The following is an 18,967-nucleotide window of genomic DNA, read 5'->3' as shown; positions in this document are numbered from 1 at the left end:
CAAACTTACTCAACCACCCTCTGTGTACATAAACTACCATGGCTTGGTAAGATGGGCAGCATTATGAAAGGACCAGAACTGGTACTGATGTCACCAGTATCCTGCAGCAGGGGTAGAGTTGATAAAACTAGGTGTTATGCTTTAGTTGTAGCAAGACTTGTGACTAGACATTTGCTGATTCATCAAAATTGAAATGTTTTGAAATCAGTGTCCAACAAACTTCTGTAGGAAGCCTGCCTGGCTTCTTGACAACTTGCTTACCTGCCCACTGCCTTAGCAGCCTACTGAGGGAGAGTAGAGCACTTGGGAGCCTACAGGCCACAGCTTCAGTATACTCCAAGTACTACAGCCCCCATTCCAATTAGGAGAGTTCATGTTTTGGTTTTTTGTTCTGAAATTGAGCGAAGCCAAAACTTTGAAATCTCAAAATCCTCTGAAAGTTACTTTGATCTTCTTGATATTAGTGTTACAAGCACAAATTCAGTACCAGGCCTTAGATACAATACACTTTCCAAACACCATTGAAAATATTTATACAAAAGTTTATTAAACATTCTTCTCCAGCTTAAAAAAAATCCACTGCTATAACACCTGTTTTGTTTAAATACTTACTAATGCATAAGGGTAAGTAACTAATTCAGAACAAGGCTAATACTTCTCACTAGTCACTACTCAGGCTACAGTGTAGAGCAAGGAAAAGCTTGAAATATTAACTTAAACCCAGTAACAACTTAGGGGGGCTCCAGCCAATTCATGAATGATTTATAGACAGTAGAAATGTACAACCCAGAGTCACCTTCCAACGGAGACCTCTGTACTCAAACACTGGCTAGTAAACGGTGCTAATTTTTTCTTTTACACCAAGATTTGGTTCAATGAGACCACCTGCACAAAGGCAAGCCACTTTCATTAACATACATTTTTCATTAGATACTTCAGAAGCAGGTTAACAGCTATGAACAGTCCATCTTTTAGGTCAGGACCCCTTTCAAAGTGATGTAACTGTTTTAGCAACATTTAAGAGCATCACATTGAGCTTAAGTATTGACAAGGTAACATACTTATGAAACAGACTCATATCATGTTTAAAAAGTTAAGTGCATTAAATAGCCATCTCCATTTTAATAGCTGGATGTGGGTTATAGTCTTCAAGCTGAAAGTCATCTGCTTTGAAGTCACTGATGTTTTCAATTTTACGAAGAATCTTGAGTTTTGGGAAAGGACGTAGTTCCCTCTGAAGCTGAAATTAAAGAGAGTTTGACTTACTTTTGAGTGCTAATCTTGTACAAAATGTAAAGAACAGTGCATAGTGAAAACCAAATACTTAGACAGCTCTTTTGGTTAGGTAGACCTCACCTGCCATAACATTCTCAGTCGTCATAGTATGTAGATATTTGTGTGACGAAGGTGGAAAGATTGATATGAAGTGAACAAGTCTGTCAGAGACCCAAAAAAAGTACTGTAGAGCCTTATTCAGCAGAATACCCACTAAAAATTACTGGTTTGCAAACTGACTATATATACGTAAGTAAGGATAATGCATCAAAGTGCACTTTATTCATTTAGTCAGTTAGTTACAGTTATGTTGATAAGACAAGTATAAGGACACTAATATTTTGTAACAATGATAAAGATTAGAGTACAAATTCTTGTATCTTTGACTTGCAGAGTGATAACCACTCTTTTGGTCCAAATTAATGTACAATTCAGTCAAAATTCTAGTGTTTTCACTTGTAACCAGAGTTGACCCCAGGTAAAGGGGAGTATTGGAGAAGAAATCAGAGGATCAGCCATGCAAATTAAGATAGTATTTACAATGAAAGGTCTCCACAGTACCAGATCTAAAAACGCAGGATTACTATGAGTTAATAGAATACCAGGATTGGAAGGGACCTCAGGAGGTCATCTAGTCCAACCCCCTGCTCAAAGCGGGACCAATCCCCAACTAAATTTATCAAGCCTGACCTTAAAAACCTCTAAGGAGGGAGATTCCACCACCTCCCTAGGTAACCCATTCCAGTGCTTCACCACCCTCCTAGTGAAAAAGTTCCCTAACATCCAATCTAAACCTCTCCCACTGCAACTTGAGACCATTACTTCTTGTTCTGTCAGCTGGTACCACTGAGAACAGTCTAGATCCATCCTCTTTGGAACCCCCTTTCAGGTAGTTGAAAGCAGCTATCAAATCCCCCCTCATTCTTCTCTTCTGCAGACTAAACAATCCCAGTTCCCTCAGCCTCTCCTCATAAGTCATGTGTTCCAGTCTTCTAATATTTTTGTTGCCCTCTGCTGGAATCTTTTCAATTTTTCCACATCTTTCTTGAGAGTGGGGCCCAAAATTGGACACAGTACTCCAGATGAGGCCTGACCAATGTCAAATAGAGGGGAATGATCATGTCCCTCGATCTGCTGGCAATGCTCCTACTTACACAGCCCAAAATGCCATTAGTAACCAGTTGTGGTAGATGTATATCAAAAAGACAGCCAGGCTCCAGTCACCATGGATACTTACTTGAATTTTCAAAGGTTCAACATGATTCAGATATATATGAGCATCTCCTAATGTGTGTATGAATTCACCAGGCTGAAGAAAAAGAGGGAAAAGTGTTCAGACAAACAAGGTAGCACATTTCAGGACTTTATGACATTGCAATGCTTGTGCTAGAGGTTCCCAGCACCTCTGTTGCTGAAGTGTAGCTCCTGCACCAGATTGTCTTGATAAGCCATTGCCTTACAAGTTCAAATATTGTCCTTCCCTAAAGTAACCGATTATTTTAAGCTACTCTAAGCAGAGTATGAAGTTCTACAACAAAGATTTTGCAACAGATATAGCAACTGAGCACTCATATTTATCTGTTAACACAAGTGAAAGGAGATGGGGGTAGTGAGAAATATAGCTTTCTCCATCTACCTCAAAAGTGATAGGTTGCAAATATTTCTTAGATATTAACAGTGCTACAGTGAGCCATGCTTCTACCTCAAGATTAGACTACTGTGGCACTTAATTCTTTTAGGAAACCGAAGCAACTCATTAAAAGGAGTTCCTTGCAGGATCATATGAAACCAATGCACCATGATCTATCCTGACAAAGCCCTAAGGTTATGTCTACACTGCAACTGTGAGTCTGCCTCTCAGCCCTGGTAGACAGACTCACACTAGCATGCTAAAACTAGCAGAATGATTATTGTGGAAAAGACAGTGGTTCCAGCTAGCCACCTGAGCTAAGATGGGCTTGGACTCTGGCAGCTAGCCGAAGCCACCACCCACACACTACAATGCTATTTTTAGTGCACTAGATTGAGCAGAGATAGCATAAGTCTGTCTGCCCACGCTGGGAGGCATGTTCCCAGCTGCAATGTAGACATATCCAAAATGGCTTTGAACCTGCCTAGCTGAGAAACATGCCTCACTATTGCCATAGTTATGGTATGCAGAAGCACTTGAAAGCCAGTCTTCTTGGTTTAAATCGGAGCGCCTAGCAGGATGTTTTCCGTAATGAGCCCTGAACTTTGGAATTCTCTTCCCAGCCTCTTGATCAGAAATAGCCCACATCTGTTGGCCTTCATGACATGCTACAAATCGCAGCTATCCTCACATTTGGGAAAGGGCTGGTACTTTTTCTAACTGGGAAAGTTGACAGGTTGGTTTGTCTGCATTAACGTTTCTTTCACTTACAGCAGGGGCACCTAACGCCCTGGATAAGCATTTTGTGTGACTTAAGCATTGCCTGACAATTTACCATCATTGATTTAGGTCTAGTGCTTAAGAGTTTACTGCTCCTGAAAGTATCTGCACTATTTTGCTTCAGTATTCTTAGCCATAGCATGTAATGAAATACTGGATTGTAAAAGCAGAGCTATTTACTACATTTGTCTGCAGTGTTATTGCAGTATTTAATGTTATGCAAAAATTCACAAGTCTTCTATGAGTTGTTCTTTACTGCAGATCTCTCCCACAAAAAGTGTTTTGCTTTAAGAGGAGATGTAATAGTTAAATGACATTGTGGAGGAGACATCAAACTTCATTTACTTTAATTGCCTTTGATATAAAACTTACACTAAGTCCTTACTTATTATAAAGCATGATTTTCTCCACTCACCCATTTTATCTCCTCAGTGCTAAAAATGGAAGCAGCAACTCCTGATGATAGCACCAGGAATCAAAAATCACACTATCCCTATTAAATGTTTAAGAAGTGAGGAAGTCAGATTTTAGTAGAAAGACTGTAATGTATTTAAATTAAACAAATCTCTGCTCTACCAAGTCACAAGAACGCAGCTATCTTTGGTGAAAGATAACAGGTGGCTAACAGAAAAGAGCAGTACTATACAACCCATTTACAGTCAGAAGAGAAAAATATCCAATTGAAACCATGGTAGGAATTTAGGTAGGCAGATCACAATATGCAAATTGGAATCTGACAGCAACCACAGAATTAATGCTCTGTCTAGTCCAAAAAAACCACCAGAACAACACTGACATTTCTAATGGCTTGAAGTTGGTAGTACCTTGAAGACAGCTGTTTCAGTAGCACAAAGAGACACCCCATGGCATTTTTCATTGTCACCAGAAGGAAAAGTACTCAACTCAGATTTTTGGGAGATAAACTGGTGGAATAAGCCAGGATACATCTTCATTTTGACAAGTTTTTTTCCACAAGATTTGGAGATTCTTTGATATAAGTGACCACAACGAGATTTATAGAGTACTTATAGTGCAGGCCACCCCACTAACACATACATTAAACATAATTAATCTACAGAGCCTGTTCCTGTACATATCTAAACTTTTGAATGCTGTGTTCATTCCAATTCTTCCTACATAAATGTTAGTCTATTTAATGTTTTAGTCCTCTGTTCAAACTATAAATATCTAAGCAAAAGGATACTATACCTTCAGGCCTGTGACATGGGCAATCATATACGTGAGAAGTGAGTAACTGGCAATATTGAAAGGCACCCCGAGTCCCATGTCTCCAGATCTCTGATACAACTGGCATGACAGTTCACCATTTAGAACATAAAACTGGCACAGAGCGTGGCATGGAGGCAAAGCCATTAGTGAAATATCTAAGGAGATGCAAAACAGGAAGAGGGGGAGGGGGAAAAAAACAGTATTAAGACAGCATGAAAGAGCAAAAAAAATATACATATGTATATAGAAATAAATATGCATAAATACATCAAATAGCAATATTGAACCACATATTATAGTTCTATTGCTTTTACTATTAAGACTTTTTAAATCCTGCTATTACCACTACCAGATATTGCTTGCTTAATTATGTAACTGCTATTGTTAACAGTAACTGGATGGACAGAGTACAAATTCCCCTGAAGAAAGGTTTTAGGCCCTGATAATGCAAACGCTTATGCACATGCTTAATTTTACTCACATAATTAGTCCTATTGATTTTATGAGATTAGTCTCATGAGTAAAATTAAGCATGTGTCAAGGGCTTTAGTCATTCAGCCTATGTTTTCCTCCTTAAACAAGCTCCTGCCTCTAATTTTTATTATTTGTATTGCACTACAGACACCGGGGGTGGGGGGGAGGAGGACATACTCCGCCTCAGGGAGTACAAGACAAAAAGTAACAGGTGGACAGAGACAAATGAGGGAGCACATGGGAACAATGAGAATACTGGTCAGGATGATAAGCAGCAGTCAGAGCACTCCTGCCACCTGCTGTAAATTTATCGGCCCAATTACCCTAATTGTGAGCTTGCATGTGAAAAGAGCAAGTTCATAAAAATGTTATAATAACCTATTACAACAAATGTTGATGGGAAAAGATGCAAAAGGAAGACAGAAAGACAATTAGTCCAAATAAAAAGGCCTACTGATATAACTCAAGGACTGTGTTTACATCATGCCTGGTAAACAAGAAGAGTGTGGGACTGGAAATCAATGGGTCAAAATTTTTGTGTTGGAAATCAATCCCAACTGTTGGACAAAATAATGAGGGGATGGGCTATTCCACCCATCACTCCCCTTTTGGGGTCCTTAGGAAAATAATAAAATGAAAATAATAATAATAAAAGAACAAGGGGATGACTATGACTTAGGAAAAATCCAAAATGATGGCTGACTGAAAGATGGAAGAAGAAAGGAGCAAATTTAATGATCATGTCCACCACCCCCGTTGTCGCTTTGGGACCTGGTATTTACTGTAACACCATTGGGCCTTCGTTATTCTGATCCTCAGAAGTGTCCTGACCAGACCACACAGGAGAGTGGGGGCCAGAGGACATCACCACCTCCACAGACTCAGACATACATGCGTGCGTGCGTGCGAGAGAGACAGACAGACACACACACTTTCCTTCTCCAATGTATTTCTTTCCTTTCCTTAGCCCCTTCCTTTTTTTCTTATGTCTAATAAGGAGTTTGGTTTCAATGGCCAAAACTGCATATTTTGCAACACTGCTGTAAGCTTGTGACCAGAGAGGCAGCTAAAAGCAATCACCTAAACAGCTTGATGCTGGAATAAGTTTGCCAGGTCTTGGAATGGCTGATAAAACCATGTGCAGTGCCTGTTTCTCCAGCAGCGAAGTAGCAAGTAAAAGTCAACACCAGAGACAGAAGCTGCATTTTCTATCCTTGTTGTTCTTTTCTCTTCCCTCTTGAGAGTTTGTCTTGTTTTGCTTTCTAGGAAACAGGATCGGACTTTACCAACAACAGTGATACCAGCTCCAGCCCATCTCAACTAACTTCTTCTCTTTTCCCCAAAAAAGGACAGTTATCACCATCAAAAAGGCTGTCAAGCACAAGGGTTTTCCTTCTAACAGCTCTCTCCTGCTAAATGGACAGGGAACAAGGGATGTTGTTAAAATGGAAGCCTTATTTACTACTTTACATTTCAAGTGCTTTAACTATTTTTCCTTCTTTTCTGTATCTTTAATAAAACAGGTTTAAAAGATTTTTAATGGTGTGTTTGCCTTGATACAAGCAAGCTGCAGTCTCTGTATACCAAACCTCTTTAAGTTTAAGGTTGGACAGTTTCAGGGTCATGTTAACACCACTTGCTCTTGGGGTCCATTTATTCCATCTAAATTAGTATAATATGCCTACTTCAGTCACATTTTTGTAGATATCATGGCAAAGGGGAGTTTTAAGGAGGAATTTAAATGACAGTTAAGTGGTTTAGTAGATGTTTATGTGCAGCTCTTCCTATGCATGAGAGACAGAATGGAAGAAAGCATGAAGGTATTTTTTTGGAAACTGAACAAGTGGGTGATAAAGGTTGATGTCACTGGCAAGGTGGAAGTGGGAGTCAACATCTTGGCAGGATATGAGAGACGATAGGTAGCATGAGGATAGGCTGTGAAGGGCCCTGACGGTAAAGGCAAGTAGATTACATTTGAGGCGATGGAGAAAGAATGGATGCAAAAGCGGGTGACATGATCAAACAAACTAGGACAATGATCTTTGCGGAAGCATTTTGAATGGATATAAGCTGGGTGAGACTGTATTTGTCAAGGTCAAACAACAGAATGTTGCAGGAGTCGAAATGATGGGAGACTAGATGAGTGAACTGTGTGGACAGAGAAGGAAGAAGTATAGAGATGTTAGGCAGGAAGGATCAACGAGATTTAGACCAGCAGACCCTAAACTTACTGGTTCATGTACCACGTTCTTAAAAAAAAAAAGAAAAAGAAAAAAAGAAATGGCTGTGAAGTGAACTGATGGAATATATGATACACCACAGTTAGGGAAACCATGATTTAGACACAGCCCAAATGTTAGAATCTAGAGAAATGGTCAAGTTAAAGATGCCAAGTGACAGAGAAGATAATGGTGTCCACTGTGACTGAGAAAAGGGGGAAGACTTGGTGGGGAAGATTAAGAACCCAGTTTTGGCTTTGTTGATTTTAAACTGACAGCTGGACATCCAAGGTATCACACTCCTTTGACCTGCCTGATCCCTATTAACCCTCCACCTACTGTACAGTTGCCATTTAATGGGAACCTTTCCCCAGCATGCCTTTTTGGAAACTGGCTCTAACTATAGCAGGGAAAACAGCTAAAACGACAATTTTGTAACTGGCTGCTGCTTGTTGGCATCTCCCGCTCTTCTAGCTGTTGAGTACCTTTAATTCCTAAAGTTCTTAAACAGGCTCCTTTCTTCAGAAAAGATTCTAACAACTACGAAAAAGAGCATTGTAATTTTTTTTTTTTAAGCTTTGTTCTCTTCTCCCCAAATTTTGAGTATAATCCTATAATTTAATACACAGTAAAAAACAAACAGCTGCTTGATTATATTTTTCAATTATGAGTTTCCTTAAAAAACAAGTTAAATGTTTTTTTATTATATGCAAAGCGTCTTTGAATAGTGACTATGTAGAGGGCAGTGATAATCATGTATTTCCATTTGTACTAAGACAGAAAAGGTTTGAAATCATATAGGATGTTTTGGGGCCTGAATATCCTCTCACATCAGTGAGAATCATGAGAAACAGGAGAATTCAGGTTATAATTCACCCAACCATTTATAGAACATGAAATCACATATCAGTTGTGTAAGCTCACCTTTTCTTGCAGAAAAATGTAACCACCACCACCACCAGAGCCGGCTGTAGACACAGGATCTGGTAATTATACAAACTTTCAGGACTAACTGAGCACCAATGATATAGCTTAGCATGCAACTTGGTAAGGTGCAACTACATTCACTTCACACACACACACTTCTGTACCTTTGGGATTCCAAGCACACATGATGATTCTTCTGTCATCTGGATTGTTTTTGATTGTGTCAATTACATTCTGCAGCTGGTCCACTCCTTGGTCAGAGTAATCTGAAGAAAGTTACCAGACAAGGTTTAAATAAGTCAGACAGCCTAAGGTTGTTTTAACAATAGCTTAGAGCTGCCCCAAAAAATCCTTTTGGAAGCCAAGCCCACACCCTTCAGAAAAATTACATTAATTGTGCCCTCTTCTGATCCCACCTGGGATTGTTAAAGGTTTACACCTTAATACATCTTCTGAGCCTTCCCTCTCTCTCTTCTGGGTAGTCCTTTGGGAGCCCCAGATGAGTGCTCCAAGCTTTGGGAAAAGGTGGTGTCCCCTTCCCCTCTTTTCTTGCATGCTTTGAGAAGTGAAATAGTTATTGTTGACACTTAAAGCATCATCACTAGCACTGGGGTTAGTACCTCCTGAAATGGGGTCATACACACCCCAGAGCTATTCTTTCACTCTCTCTGCAAACTCACATAAGTGTCTGCATCCTTACACCCCAAGGCCAGGTCTACATTTAAAACGTACATGAAGATAGCTACGGCACTTAGAGGTGTGAAAAATCCACACTCCTGAGTGCTGTAGCTATGCAAACCTAACCCCCAGAGTAGGCACAGTTAGATTGATGAAAGAATGCTTCTGTTGACCTAGCTACCATTGCTTGGGGAGATGGAGTCCCTACAGCAATGGAAAAAACCCCTTCCATTGCTGTAGTCTGCAGCCACACTTTGCGGTTACAGTGGCATAGCTACAGCACTGTTGCTATAGTGTCCATAGTGTAGACACAGCCCATGATTGAACATTTTCTTCTCTAGCACAACAGCTAAAAACTTTAAATGAAACCTGAGACCTTGGAGAATAATTGAGAGGTCTGTCTGTATGTCTGACAGTGGGTCTTAGAGCCTACAGAGTTTAAATAGAGTGGAACTAACATGCTATTTTTATCACCCTTAAGTCCTGTGTTTGAGAATGCACAAAAGCCAGATTTCAATGGGTAACAAGATGCTACAAACTATTAGTTCATATCATGACAACTGTTAAACCGCCTCAATTAAAATAATAAATTTCTATATCATCATTTTAAACAAAGGCTTATCCTTTACATGGGAAATCAAAGGTACCTTAATCCAAGAGAAATTTGAAGAACAAGTGAAATACGAGGCCAGGGGGCCATAAAACAATTTTGGTTACTTGGTGCTGATCATTTTTACTGGCCTGCTATCCAATAGACTGACTACCTGCCTTTTCTTTGTCCTATACCAACATATGAATATGTGGAGATTGTTCTGGTATAAAAGTGCTCTCTTTAAAAAAGAAATTATGCCCAGGTTGATATAGTGTGAAGTACTGGAATTCTTCTTTACATTTTTACTTGCCTTTTTAGATGGAGAAAATACTTTTTGATGGTTGAATAAGACATTAGTTCACCACCCCCAACATCATTATGAAAGCTAAGCGTGGGAGAGTCATGATTTTCCAATGATACTTTCCTGTAAACAGCACAAATTAATGTGCTAATTATACAAATTAATAATAGCAGCTCTCTGAAATGAGTGATTTTAGTGTAGTTTAAAAAAAAAGTGTCCTGTTACAATTGGCACCTCTGCTGGCAGCCTCAGCAGAGAGGCAAAGAACTAAATGGGCATGGAAACCAAAATATCCTCCCACCTACAGGTGATATACCAGCACATTAGCAGAACAGTGTACTGCCTATGATTCACCCATTCTATAAATAGGCTACTGCCTGCAATACTGCATATTTCATAATGGTAGGCTTTCCTAGAAGCTCAATATAACCTCCCAAAAAGACCTACTTATTCTGGTTCTCAGTTACCATTATAAATGTCCTCGTTATCTTTTCATGCCTCCATAACCTCCTGAAAGTGAGGTACCACAGTAATCCTGTCAGTCTCACTAAGCACTGAAGATAAAATCTCTAGTTTCCCCCTGTTGAAGTTATCTACTTTCCTCACCTGTATTCATATCTTTATATTCAGCTCCAAAGTGTCTCCACTGGAAACCATACACTGGTCCCAAATCCCCTTCTGTTCTGCTAGGGAAACCTTGTTTATCCAAGAATTCACGTGATCCATTGGCATCCCAAATCTTCACTCCTTTTGCAGAGAGCTCTTTAGCATTTGTTGAACCCTACACACAATAAAACTGTTATAAACAATATGTTACTGAGAATTGAATTATACTGCTCTAGTCATCTTTAATTCATCTCTTGCTTTGTATACTGTAGGCCAATGGAGGTTCAAGGATAAATGCGATTGCCTACAGTTGCTTGTACACAGGCCCTTCAGCAAACAAGGTTTTACTTTTTGCTTGATGAAACAAGAAAAAACTTGTTCCATGTCTGTATAATTCTGTTACTCATGATGCACCTGCTGTCAGCCTTCGTGAACTGTCTTACAAGTCATTGTGGGGGGAAAAGTTTATGCAGTCCCTTCTCTTTTGCATGTTTTTTCTGTTTTCTTGAAGCTTAAATTACATGCTCTTGAGAGATGCCAACTAGAAATAGTTGGAAGTTCTGTTTAGTCACTGAGCAGATGGTAGGCTCCCATATTCTACTCTGCCACTTTGTATAAAACCTAGAGATGAGAATAAGAAAACAAATCCTCTGAGTTTAAAATAGCACTGAAAGCGAATAGAGACTTAAATATTATCTGCTATCAAAACACGTCTACAGTCTCAGAGTACAGCACTGTGCTGGTTGACATCTGAAAGGTTCTAGCCCTTACAATTGAAAGGATAAGGCTTCCTTTTTAAAAAAGCATTAAGTTCTTCAAAAAACTGATATCTGGATAAGTTGATTTTTCAAGTCCCGATGTACCAGCATTTAATCAAATGCTACTCAGAATCGCATCAGGGAACATCGATAGGGCAACACAACATCTTAGCACTTGTCTACACAAGTTTTACCAGCATAAACTATGCTTGGTAGCCCTGGTCTCCACTATTGGATTAGGTCGAATTTAGCCGCGTTAGGTCGATTTAAAAATGACTGCATCCACACAACCAACCCCATTCCGTCAACCTAAAGGGCTCTTAAAATTGACTTCTGTACTCCTCCCCGACGAGGGGAGTAGTGCTAAAATCGACCTTGCTGGGTCGAATTTGGGATAGTGCGGATGCAAATTGATGGTATTGGCCTCCAGGAGCTATCCCAGAGTGCTCCATTATGACTGCTCTGAACAGCACTTTGAACTCCAATGCACTAGCCAGGTACACAGGAAAAACCCCGGGAACTTTTGAATTTCGTTTCCTGTTTGGTCAGTGTGGCGAACTCAGCAGCACAGGTGACCATGCAGTCTCCCCAGAATCGTAGAATGTTTCTACACTCCCCTTATCATCTTTGTCCCTGAAGTTATCGCAGATTAGAAGGCGAAAAAAACCGCTCACGATGACATGTTTTCCGAGCTCATGCAGTCCTCCTGCACTGATAGGGCACAGTTTAATGCATGGAGGCATTCAGTGGCAGAGGCCAGGAAAGAATTGAGTGAGTGCGAATAGCAGAGGCAGGACGCGATGCTGAGGCTAATGGGGGAGCAAATGGACATGATGAAGTGTCTGTTGGAGCTGCAGGATAGCCAACAAGAGCACAGACCCCTGCTGCATCCACTGTATAACCGTGGGAGGGACAGCTCAGTGGTTTGACATTGGCCAGCTTAAACCCAGGGTTGTGAGTTCAATCCCTGAGGGGGCAATTTAGGGATCTGGGGCAAAAATTGGGGATTGGTCCTGCTTTGAGCAGGGGGTTGGACTAGATGATCTCCTGAGGTCCCTTCCAACCCTGATATTCTATAGGTTTCAGAGTAACAGCCGTGTTAGTCTGTATTCGCAAAAAGAAAAGGAGTACTTGTGGCACCTTAGAGACTAACCAATTTATTTGAGCATAAGCTTTCATGAGCTACAGCTCACTTCATCGGATGTATACTGTGGAAACTGCAGAAGACATTATATACACAGAGACCATGAAACAATACCTCCTCCCACCCCACTCTCCTGCTGGTAATAGCTTATCTAAAGTGATCACTCTCCTTACAATGTGTATGATAATCAAGTTGGGCCATTTCCAGTACAAATCCAGGTTTTCTCACCCTCCGCCTTCCCCCCCCCACACAAACTCACTCTCCTGCTGGTAATAGCCCATCCAAAGTGACCACTCTCCCTACAATGTGCATGAAAATCAAGGTGGGCCATTTCCAGCACAAATCCAGGTTTTCTCACCCCCTACCCCCATACACACACAAACTCGCTCTCCTGCTGGTAACAGCTCATCCAAACTGATCACTCTCCTTACAATGTGTATGATAATCAAGGTGGGCCATTTCTAGCATAAATCCAAGTTTAACCAGAACGTTGGGGGGGAGGGGGGGTAGGGGTAGGAAAAAACAAGGGGAAATAGGCTACCTTGCATAATGATTTAGCCACTCCCAGTCTCTATTTAAGCCTAAATTAATAGTATCCAATTTGCAAATGAATTCCAATTCAGCAGTTTCTCGCTGGAGTCTGGATTTGAAGTTTTTTTGTTTTAAGATAGCGACCTTCATGTCTGTAATTGCGTGACCAGAGAGATTGAAGTGTTCTCCGACTGGTTTATGAATGTTATAATTCTTGACATCTGATTTGTGTCCATTTATTCTTTTACGTAGAGACTGTCCAGTTTGACCAATGTACATGGCAGAGGGGCATTGCTGGCACATGATGGCATATATCACATTGGTGGATGTGCAGGTGAACGAGCCTCTGATAGTGTGGCTGATGTTATTAGGCCCTGTGATGGTGTGATGGCCCACCTTGATTATCATGCACATTGTAGGGAGAGTGGTCACTGTGGATAAGCTATTACCAGCAGGAGAGTGAGTTTGTGTGTGCGTGTGTTTTTTGTTTTGTTTTGTTTTTTGGGGGGGGTGGGGTGAGAAAACCTGGATTTGTGCTGGAAATGGCCCACCTTGATTTTCATACACATTGTAAGGAGAGTGATCACTTTAGATAAGCTATTACCAGCAGGAGAGTGGGATGGGAGGAGGTATTGTTTCATGGTCTCTGTGTATATAATGTCTTCTGCAGTTTCCACAGTATGCATCCGATGAAGTGAGCTGTAGCTCACGAAAGCTTATGCTCAAATAAATCGGTTAGTCTCTAAGGTGCCACAAGTACTCCTTTTCTTTCTGATATTCTATGATACCCTCCTCCCCATGTTCCATAGCCTCCTCACCCAGACACCCAAGAACACGGGGGGGGGGGGGGGGGGGGGCGGCGCTCTGGGCACCCAGCCACTTCACTCCAGAGGATGGCCCAAGAAACAGAAGGCTGTCACTCAAACAGTTTGATTTTTAGTGTGGCTACAATAAGCCCTGTGACCTTGTCCCTCCCTCCTCCCCCACCCCACCCCACCCAGGCTACCTCGTCCGTTATCTCTCTTTTTTTTAAAATTAATAAAGAAAATGTATGGTTTCAAAACAATAGTTACTTTATTTCGAAGGGGGGGGAAGGGTGGCTGGCTTACAGGGAATTAAAATCAACAAAGAGGGTGGGTTTGCATCAAGAAGAAACACACACAACTGTTTCCTGACTGGCCAGGCTTCAGTGTAACTGGTTTTCAAAGCCTCTCTGATGTGCAGCATGCCTTGTTGTGCTCTTCTAATCGCCCTGGTGTCTGGCTGCTGAAAATCAGATGCCAAGCGATTCGCCTCAACCTCCCACCTGCCATAAATGTCTCTCCCTTACTCTCACAGATATTATGGAGCACACAGCAAGCAGCAATAACAATGGGAATGTTGGTTGCTCTGAGGTCTGACCTAGTCAGCAAACAGCGCCAGCGAGCTTTTAAACGTCCAAAGACACATTCTACCACCATTCTGCACTTGCTCAGCCTATAGTAGGCTGGGGTAGGTGCGACCGCATGGTGCTGCCGGGGGCAGAGCAGCCTGAGGCAGAAGCCTCCAGCTCACATGATATTCTAGGCAGGACTGAATCTCCATGAGACGAAAAACTTAAAGAAGAGAATGACCTGGAGTCTCTGTCTCCCATTCGGTGCTTTAAGAGGAGACTAGCCATGTCTGTCCAGGCACCCCGATCGACCTCACCGAGGTCTGCCAGGAGCTCCCAGGAGATGTACGACAGTGATCAGTCCTACTGCACTCTCTGCCGCAAAGGCAAGGAGCTGCTGCTGTGTAGCACCCCGGAGATGTACGGTAGCTGCTGCTGTGTAGCACCCAGGAGACGTACGGTGACGGTGAGCTGAGAGGGCTCCATGCTTGCCGAGGTATGGCGTCTACACAGGTAACCCAGGAAAAAAGGCACAAAACGATTGTCTGCCGTTGCTTTCATGGAGGGAGCAACGGAGGGGGGCCTGACGATATGTACCCAAAACCACCCACGACAATGTTTTTGCCCTATCCGGCCTTGGGAGCTTAACCCAGAATTCCAGTGGGCAGCGGAGACTGTGGGAACTGTGGGATAGCTACCCACAGTGCACCGCTCTGTAAGTAGATGATAGCCACAGTAGTGAGAACGCACTCCACCAACTTAATGCGGATATACGCAATCGACTGTATAAAATCGGTTTCTAAAAATTGACTTCTATAAAATCGACTTAATTTCGTAGTGCAGACATACCCTTAGAGGTGTGATCGTCTATTAGAAGTGTAATTTATTTATTTATTTATTTATTTTGCAAAGAGTTGTATTGGTAAAAAGCCTAGGATCGATGCAGTTATACCAGTATAAGAGTGCCTTATCCTGGAGTATCTCATTTTGGTGACAGAACAGGAATAAGCTATACCAGTATAAAAGCATTCACATAGAGTTTTCCTGTTTTAACTACAGCAGTATAGTTTAAGGAGCAAAACTTTCTAGTGTACACAAGTCCTTCAACACTTCAGAATATTTCACTAAAAAGAAGCAAGGTAAGATTTAACCAGCATTCCCTCCAGATTGTACTAGCACCTTAACCAAAATTAACAAAATGTTTTGAAGCTATTAGACTTATTATTAAGTTGGAAAAATACTAGAATGTCATAACTTGTTTGTTCCCTGTATGAATGGAAACATCTGTAAGTGTTTCAAATACACTAGTCCATAGTGGGATATACTCTATAGACAATGCACATAACAACCATGCATCATACCTTGATAAACCATAGCAGCTCTTCCAGCACTCCCTTCCAGAACACTCGTTTTGTCGTCAGCAAAGGAAACTGATCTGAAAAAGGTCAAAGCAGCAAAGTCAATTCTCACTCATCAAATACCATGGATTGCTTTTCACTTATAAATACTAAAAGTGTTAAAGCTTAGACACTGATCTGTGGTGCATGTGCATTATATACTATCACAATAAGAGCCTAGTTTATTGGAGCACTCATTTAGAACTTAGCACTGTAACAGTCAGGAAAGCATGCAATGATGAGTGTAAATTCTACTACTGCTTTGCTGGGGCAAGGAAAACAGGCATCTAACCTTATTCCTAAAAAATGGTCTTTGGAGCCAAGTACATTGCCAGATAAAGACAGAGATTTTAATTAGAAATGTATCATTCATAAAACTCAACCATGGGGTGCAGTTAAGAGCCTATGGCAAGGTAAAATATGCATACATGCAGTTGAATTCAGAGGCTCATGATAAAGTTCTGGTCAAGTCTACTTTACTAACATGGAGGTGAATCAGACCTAGGATACCTGCTAGACAGGGTGGTGGTAAAACTGTCTCAGGAGGTTAACCTGGACCAGTCTCTTGTTTTTTCTCCATAAGGCAACGATGGGGGACAGATGCAAGGGGACTCAGCCACCCCGCACCTAGGGCAATAAAAAAAAAAAAAAAGGAGAGGAGCAGATGGGTTTAGGGACCTTATGTGTAAGGAGGTAGGGCAACCGGAGGCTCTTCCCTGTAGGTGGGAGTTACACCTGCCCATATCTGGATTACCCCCACCCAATCCCTGCCTATAAAAGATGGGGTCTGGACTAGAGCAGAGTTCAGCAGCAGCAGCAGCAAGGGCCAGTGCCCATAGACAGCGCTGCCCTCTAAGATGTGGCACAATGGCCTCCCCTCCCCTGCAAGAAAGGTGATAGAGGCTGTCACCCAGAAGACAACAGGAGGGGGTTGAGCAGCACTTCCTCAGACGCCCATGACAAGTTGGAGGGGCAGGTGCAGCCAAGAGTGGGGCAAACAGCAATGGGGGTGTGGGTCTGGGGCAAGAGGAGATGGATGCTGGCAGCCAGCTCGGGGGGGGCGGGGGGGGCGATGTGAAGCGCTTGACAGGTCTGCCAGGCACCAGACCGGGGGGCAGCTGGTGGGATGCGGTGAGGGACTGGAGGGGCACATGGGGTGGAGGGGGTCTGGGGAGGGGGAGCCCGTGGGATGGAGAGGTCTGTGGGGAGAGTGAGCCCATGGGGAGGGGGAGGCTGCGGGGAGCGGGCCGAGAGGTCCCCGCCACGCCAGTGACTCTGGCAGTCACCTCTCAGGCTGTACCGCGCCTGCAGCCCGAACGCGGAGATGGTGCCGGTCCCGGTCCGATCCTCCTTCCGGTGGCCGCGCTGCAGGATGTGCTGGACCTGCCCCAGGTACTGCAGCTCCCCGTGCGGCGGGGGCGCCGGGCTCTGCGGCTCGCGCGCGGCGGACATGGCGGGGCTGGCCGGGGCGAGCTGGCGCGGCGGGCCCGCGCTTCGAACTGGCGCCACCCCCGGCCCGCCAGGCGCCAGCCAATCGTAGGGCCGGGCGCGCGCGCGGGAGGCGCCTTGGGCGGCGCCGCTTCCTTCCCCGTGACCCAGCGTGGGCAGGGCCGGGACACCCCATCCCCCCACCAGGCCGTGAGGAAAGGGGCTTGGCTGCCGGGCCGCAGCACCGAGCTGAATAGCCCGGTACCCAGGGCCCCCTGCTGGCGCAGACCCCAGGCTGCAGCCGCCGCGTGTCTCACGAGGCGCCCCGCTCCCTGGCGGCGGGCCGGGGAATTCAGGCAGGGAGGCTCTCTTTGGCCTCTGCTCTGCTCGGGGGGTCAGAGCCGACCATCACCATGGGCCTTCCCCACTTCAAAATCTGTGATTGTGCCGGGCCCAGGGCAACCAAACAGCCCAGGAAAAGGGGAGACTCCAGGAGTGGGTTTCTTCTTGGACTCAGCGCTGGGGTGGGGTGTCCCCCCTCTCTTTCTCTGTAACTACTTTGTGAAACAAAAAGAAGCCTATTTAGATTCAATTCTTCCTGTAGCTCTGGAGCTGATAATGGCCTAGGTAGTTTGATAGGTTTCAGAGTAACAGCCCTGTTAGTCTGTATTCGCAAAAAGAAAAGGAGGACTAGTGGCACCTTAGGGACTAACCAATTTATTTGAGCATAAGCTTTTGTGAGCTACTGCTCACTTCATCGGATGCATCCACTAGTATGCCTTTTTTCGTAGTTTGATGGTGCTGATTATTCCCCCTGGGATTTTCCATTAATTCAGATTGATGCTCAACAAGGTATATCTACAGTAGCCCATGACCATTATTTATTTCAATAAAATTATTAGATTTATGTTTTTACCACTTTTGCTAAAATCTTCAGCATAAAACATTTTCATAGGGGTGGTTCCTCTCTACTGGTTAGGAAGTGACTGCCAAAGTGCCTTCCTGATCGACTGTGTGTTAGGAGGAGTACTTTAGGCACCTTGGAGACTAACAAATTTATTGAGCGTAAGCTTTTGTTTACAGTGTTTAGGACAACTACATCCTCCCTGTTTAGAGAGGCAATCGTTATACATTGTTGTTGTTCCCTTACAAACATATCTTTTGTTACAAGAATCTTTTCAGGTCTCTGGAAATTTCAGTGTTGTCATGCACTTGAAGTCCCCTTTCTATATGTATAAAGAAAAGGAGTACTTGTGGCACCTTAGAGACTAACCAAGTAAATTGGTTAGTCTCTAAGGTGCCACAAGTACTCCTTTTCTTTTTGCGAATACAGACTAACACGGCTGCTACTCTGAAACCTTTCTATATGTATGTAGCATCTGACACTTTCTTATGTACAGTAATCAGTAGACTGGGTTTATCTAGAGGCGTGAAAAGGGAGAATTTCTGTCAAGCCTAGAAATAAGTGCAGAGACGGGACATAAGGTTCCCTTCTCTTAAAACTCACAGGAAGACAATGCTAGCATACAAGACAGCCAGGGAAGTAGAAAGTCTTACAGGGGCATTGAAAACAGATGAAGAAAAGAGGAAAATAGATGCCTCCCTCTGTATTGCAAAGTAATGCA

General features: G+C 43.0%; 1 protein-coding gene across 1 annotated transcript; it reads right to left on the bottom strand.

The window, feature by feature from the left end:
- Nucleotides 1–521: 521 nt before the first annotated feature.
- TYMS (thymidylate synthetase) lies at nt 522–17,506 on the bottom strand. The gene is made up of 7 exons (XM_048840412.2): nt 17,201–17,506; nt 15,879–15,952; nt 10,713–10,887; nt 8,700–8,801; nt 4,895–5,070; nt 2,513–2,584; nt 522–1,240 (listed from the first exon to the last, which is right to left on the bottom strand). The coding sequence occupies exons 1-7, from the start codon at nt 17,364–17,366 to the stop codon at nt 1,103–1,105; spliced, it is 903 nt and encodes a 300-aa protein (XP_048696369.1). The 5' UTR covers nt 17,367–17,506; the 3' UTR covers nt 522–1,102.
- Nucleotides 17,507–18,967: the final 1,461 nt, after the last annotated feature.

This window comes from Caretta caretta, chromosome 2 (genome assembly GCF_965140235.1).
Source record: "Caretta caretta isolate rCarCar2 chromosome 2, rCarCar1.hap1, whole genome shotgun sequence".
Lineage (NCBI taxonomy): Eukaryota > Metazoa > Chordata > Testudines > Cheloniidae > Caretta > Caretta caretta.
The sequence above is the reverse complement of the archived record's forward strand: the minus strand, read 5'-3'. Positions and strand labels throughout refer to the sequence as shown.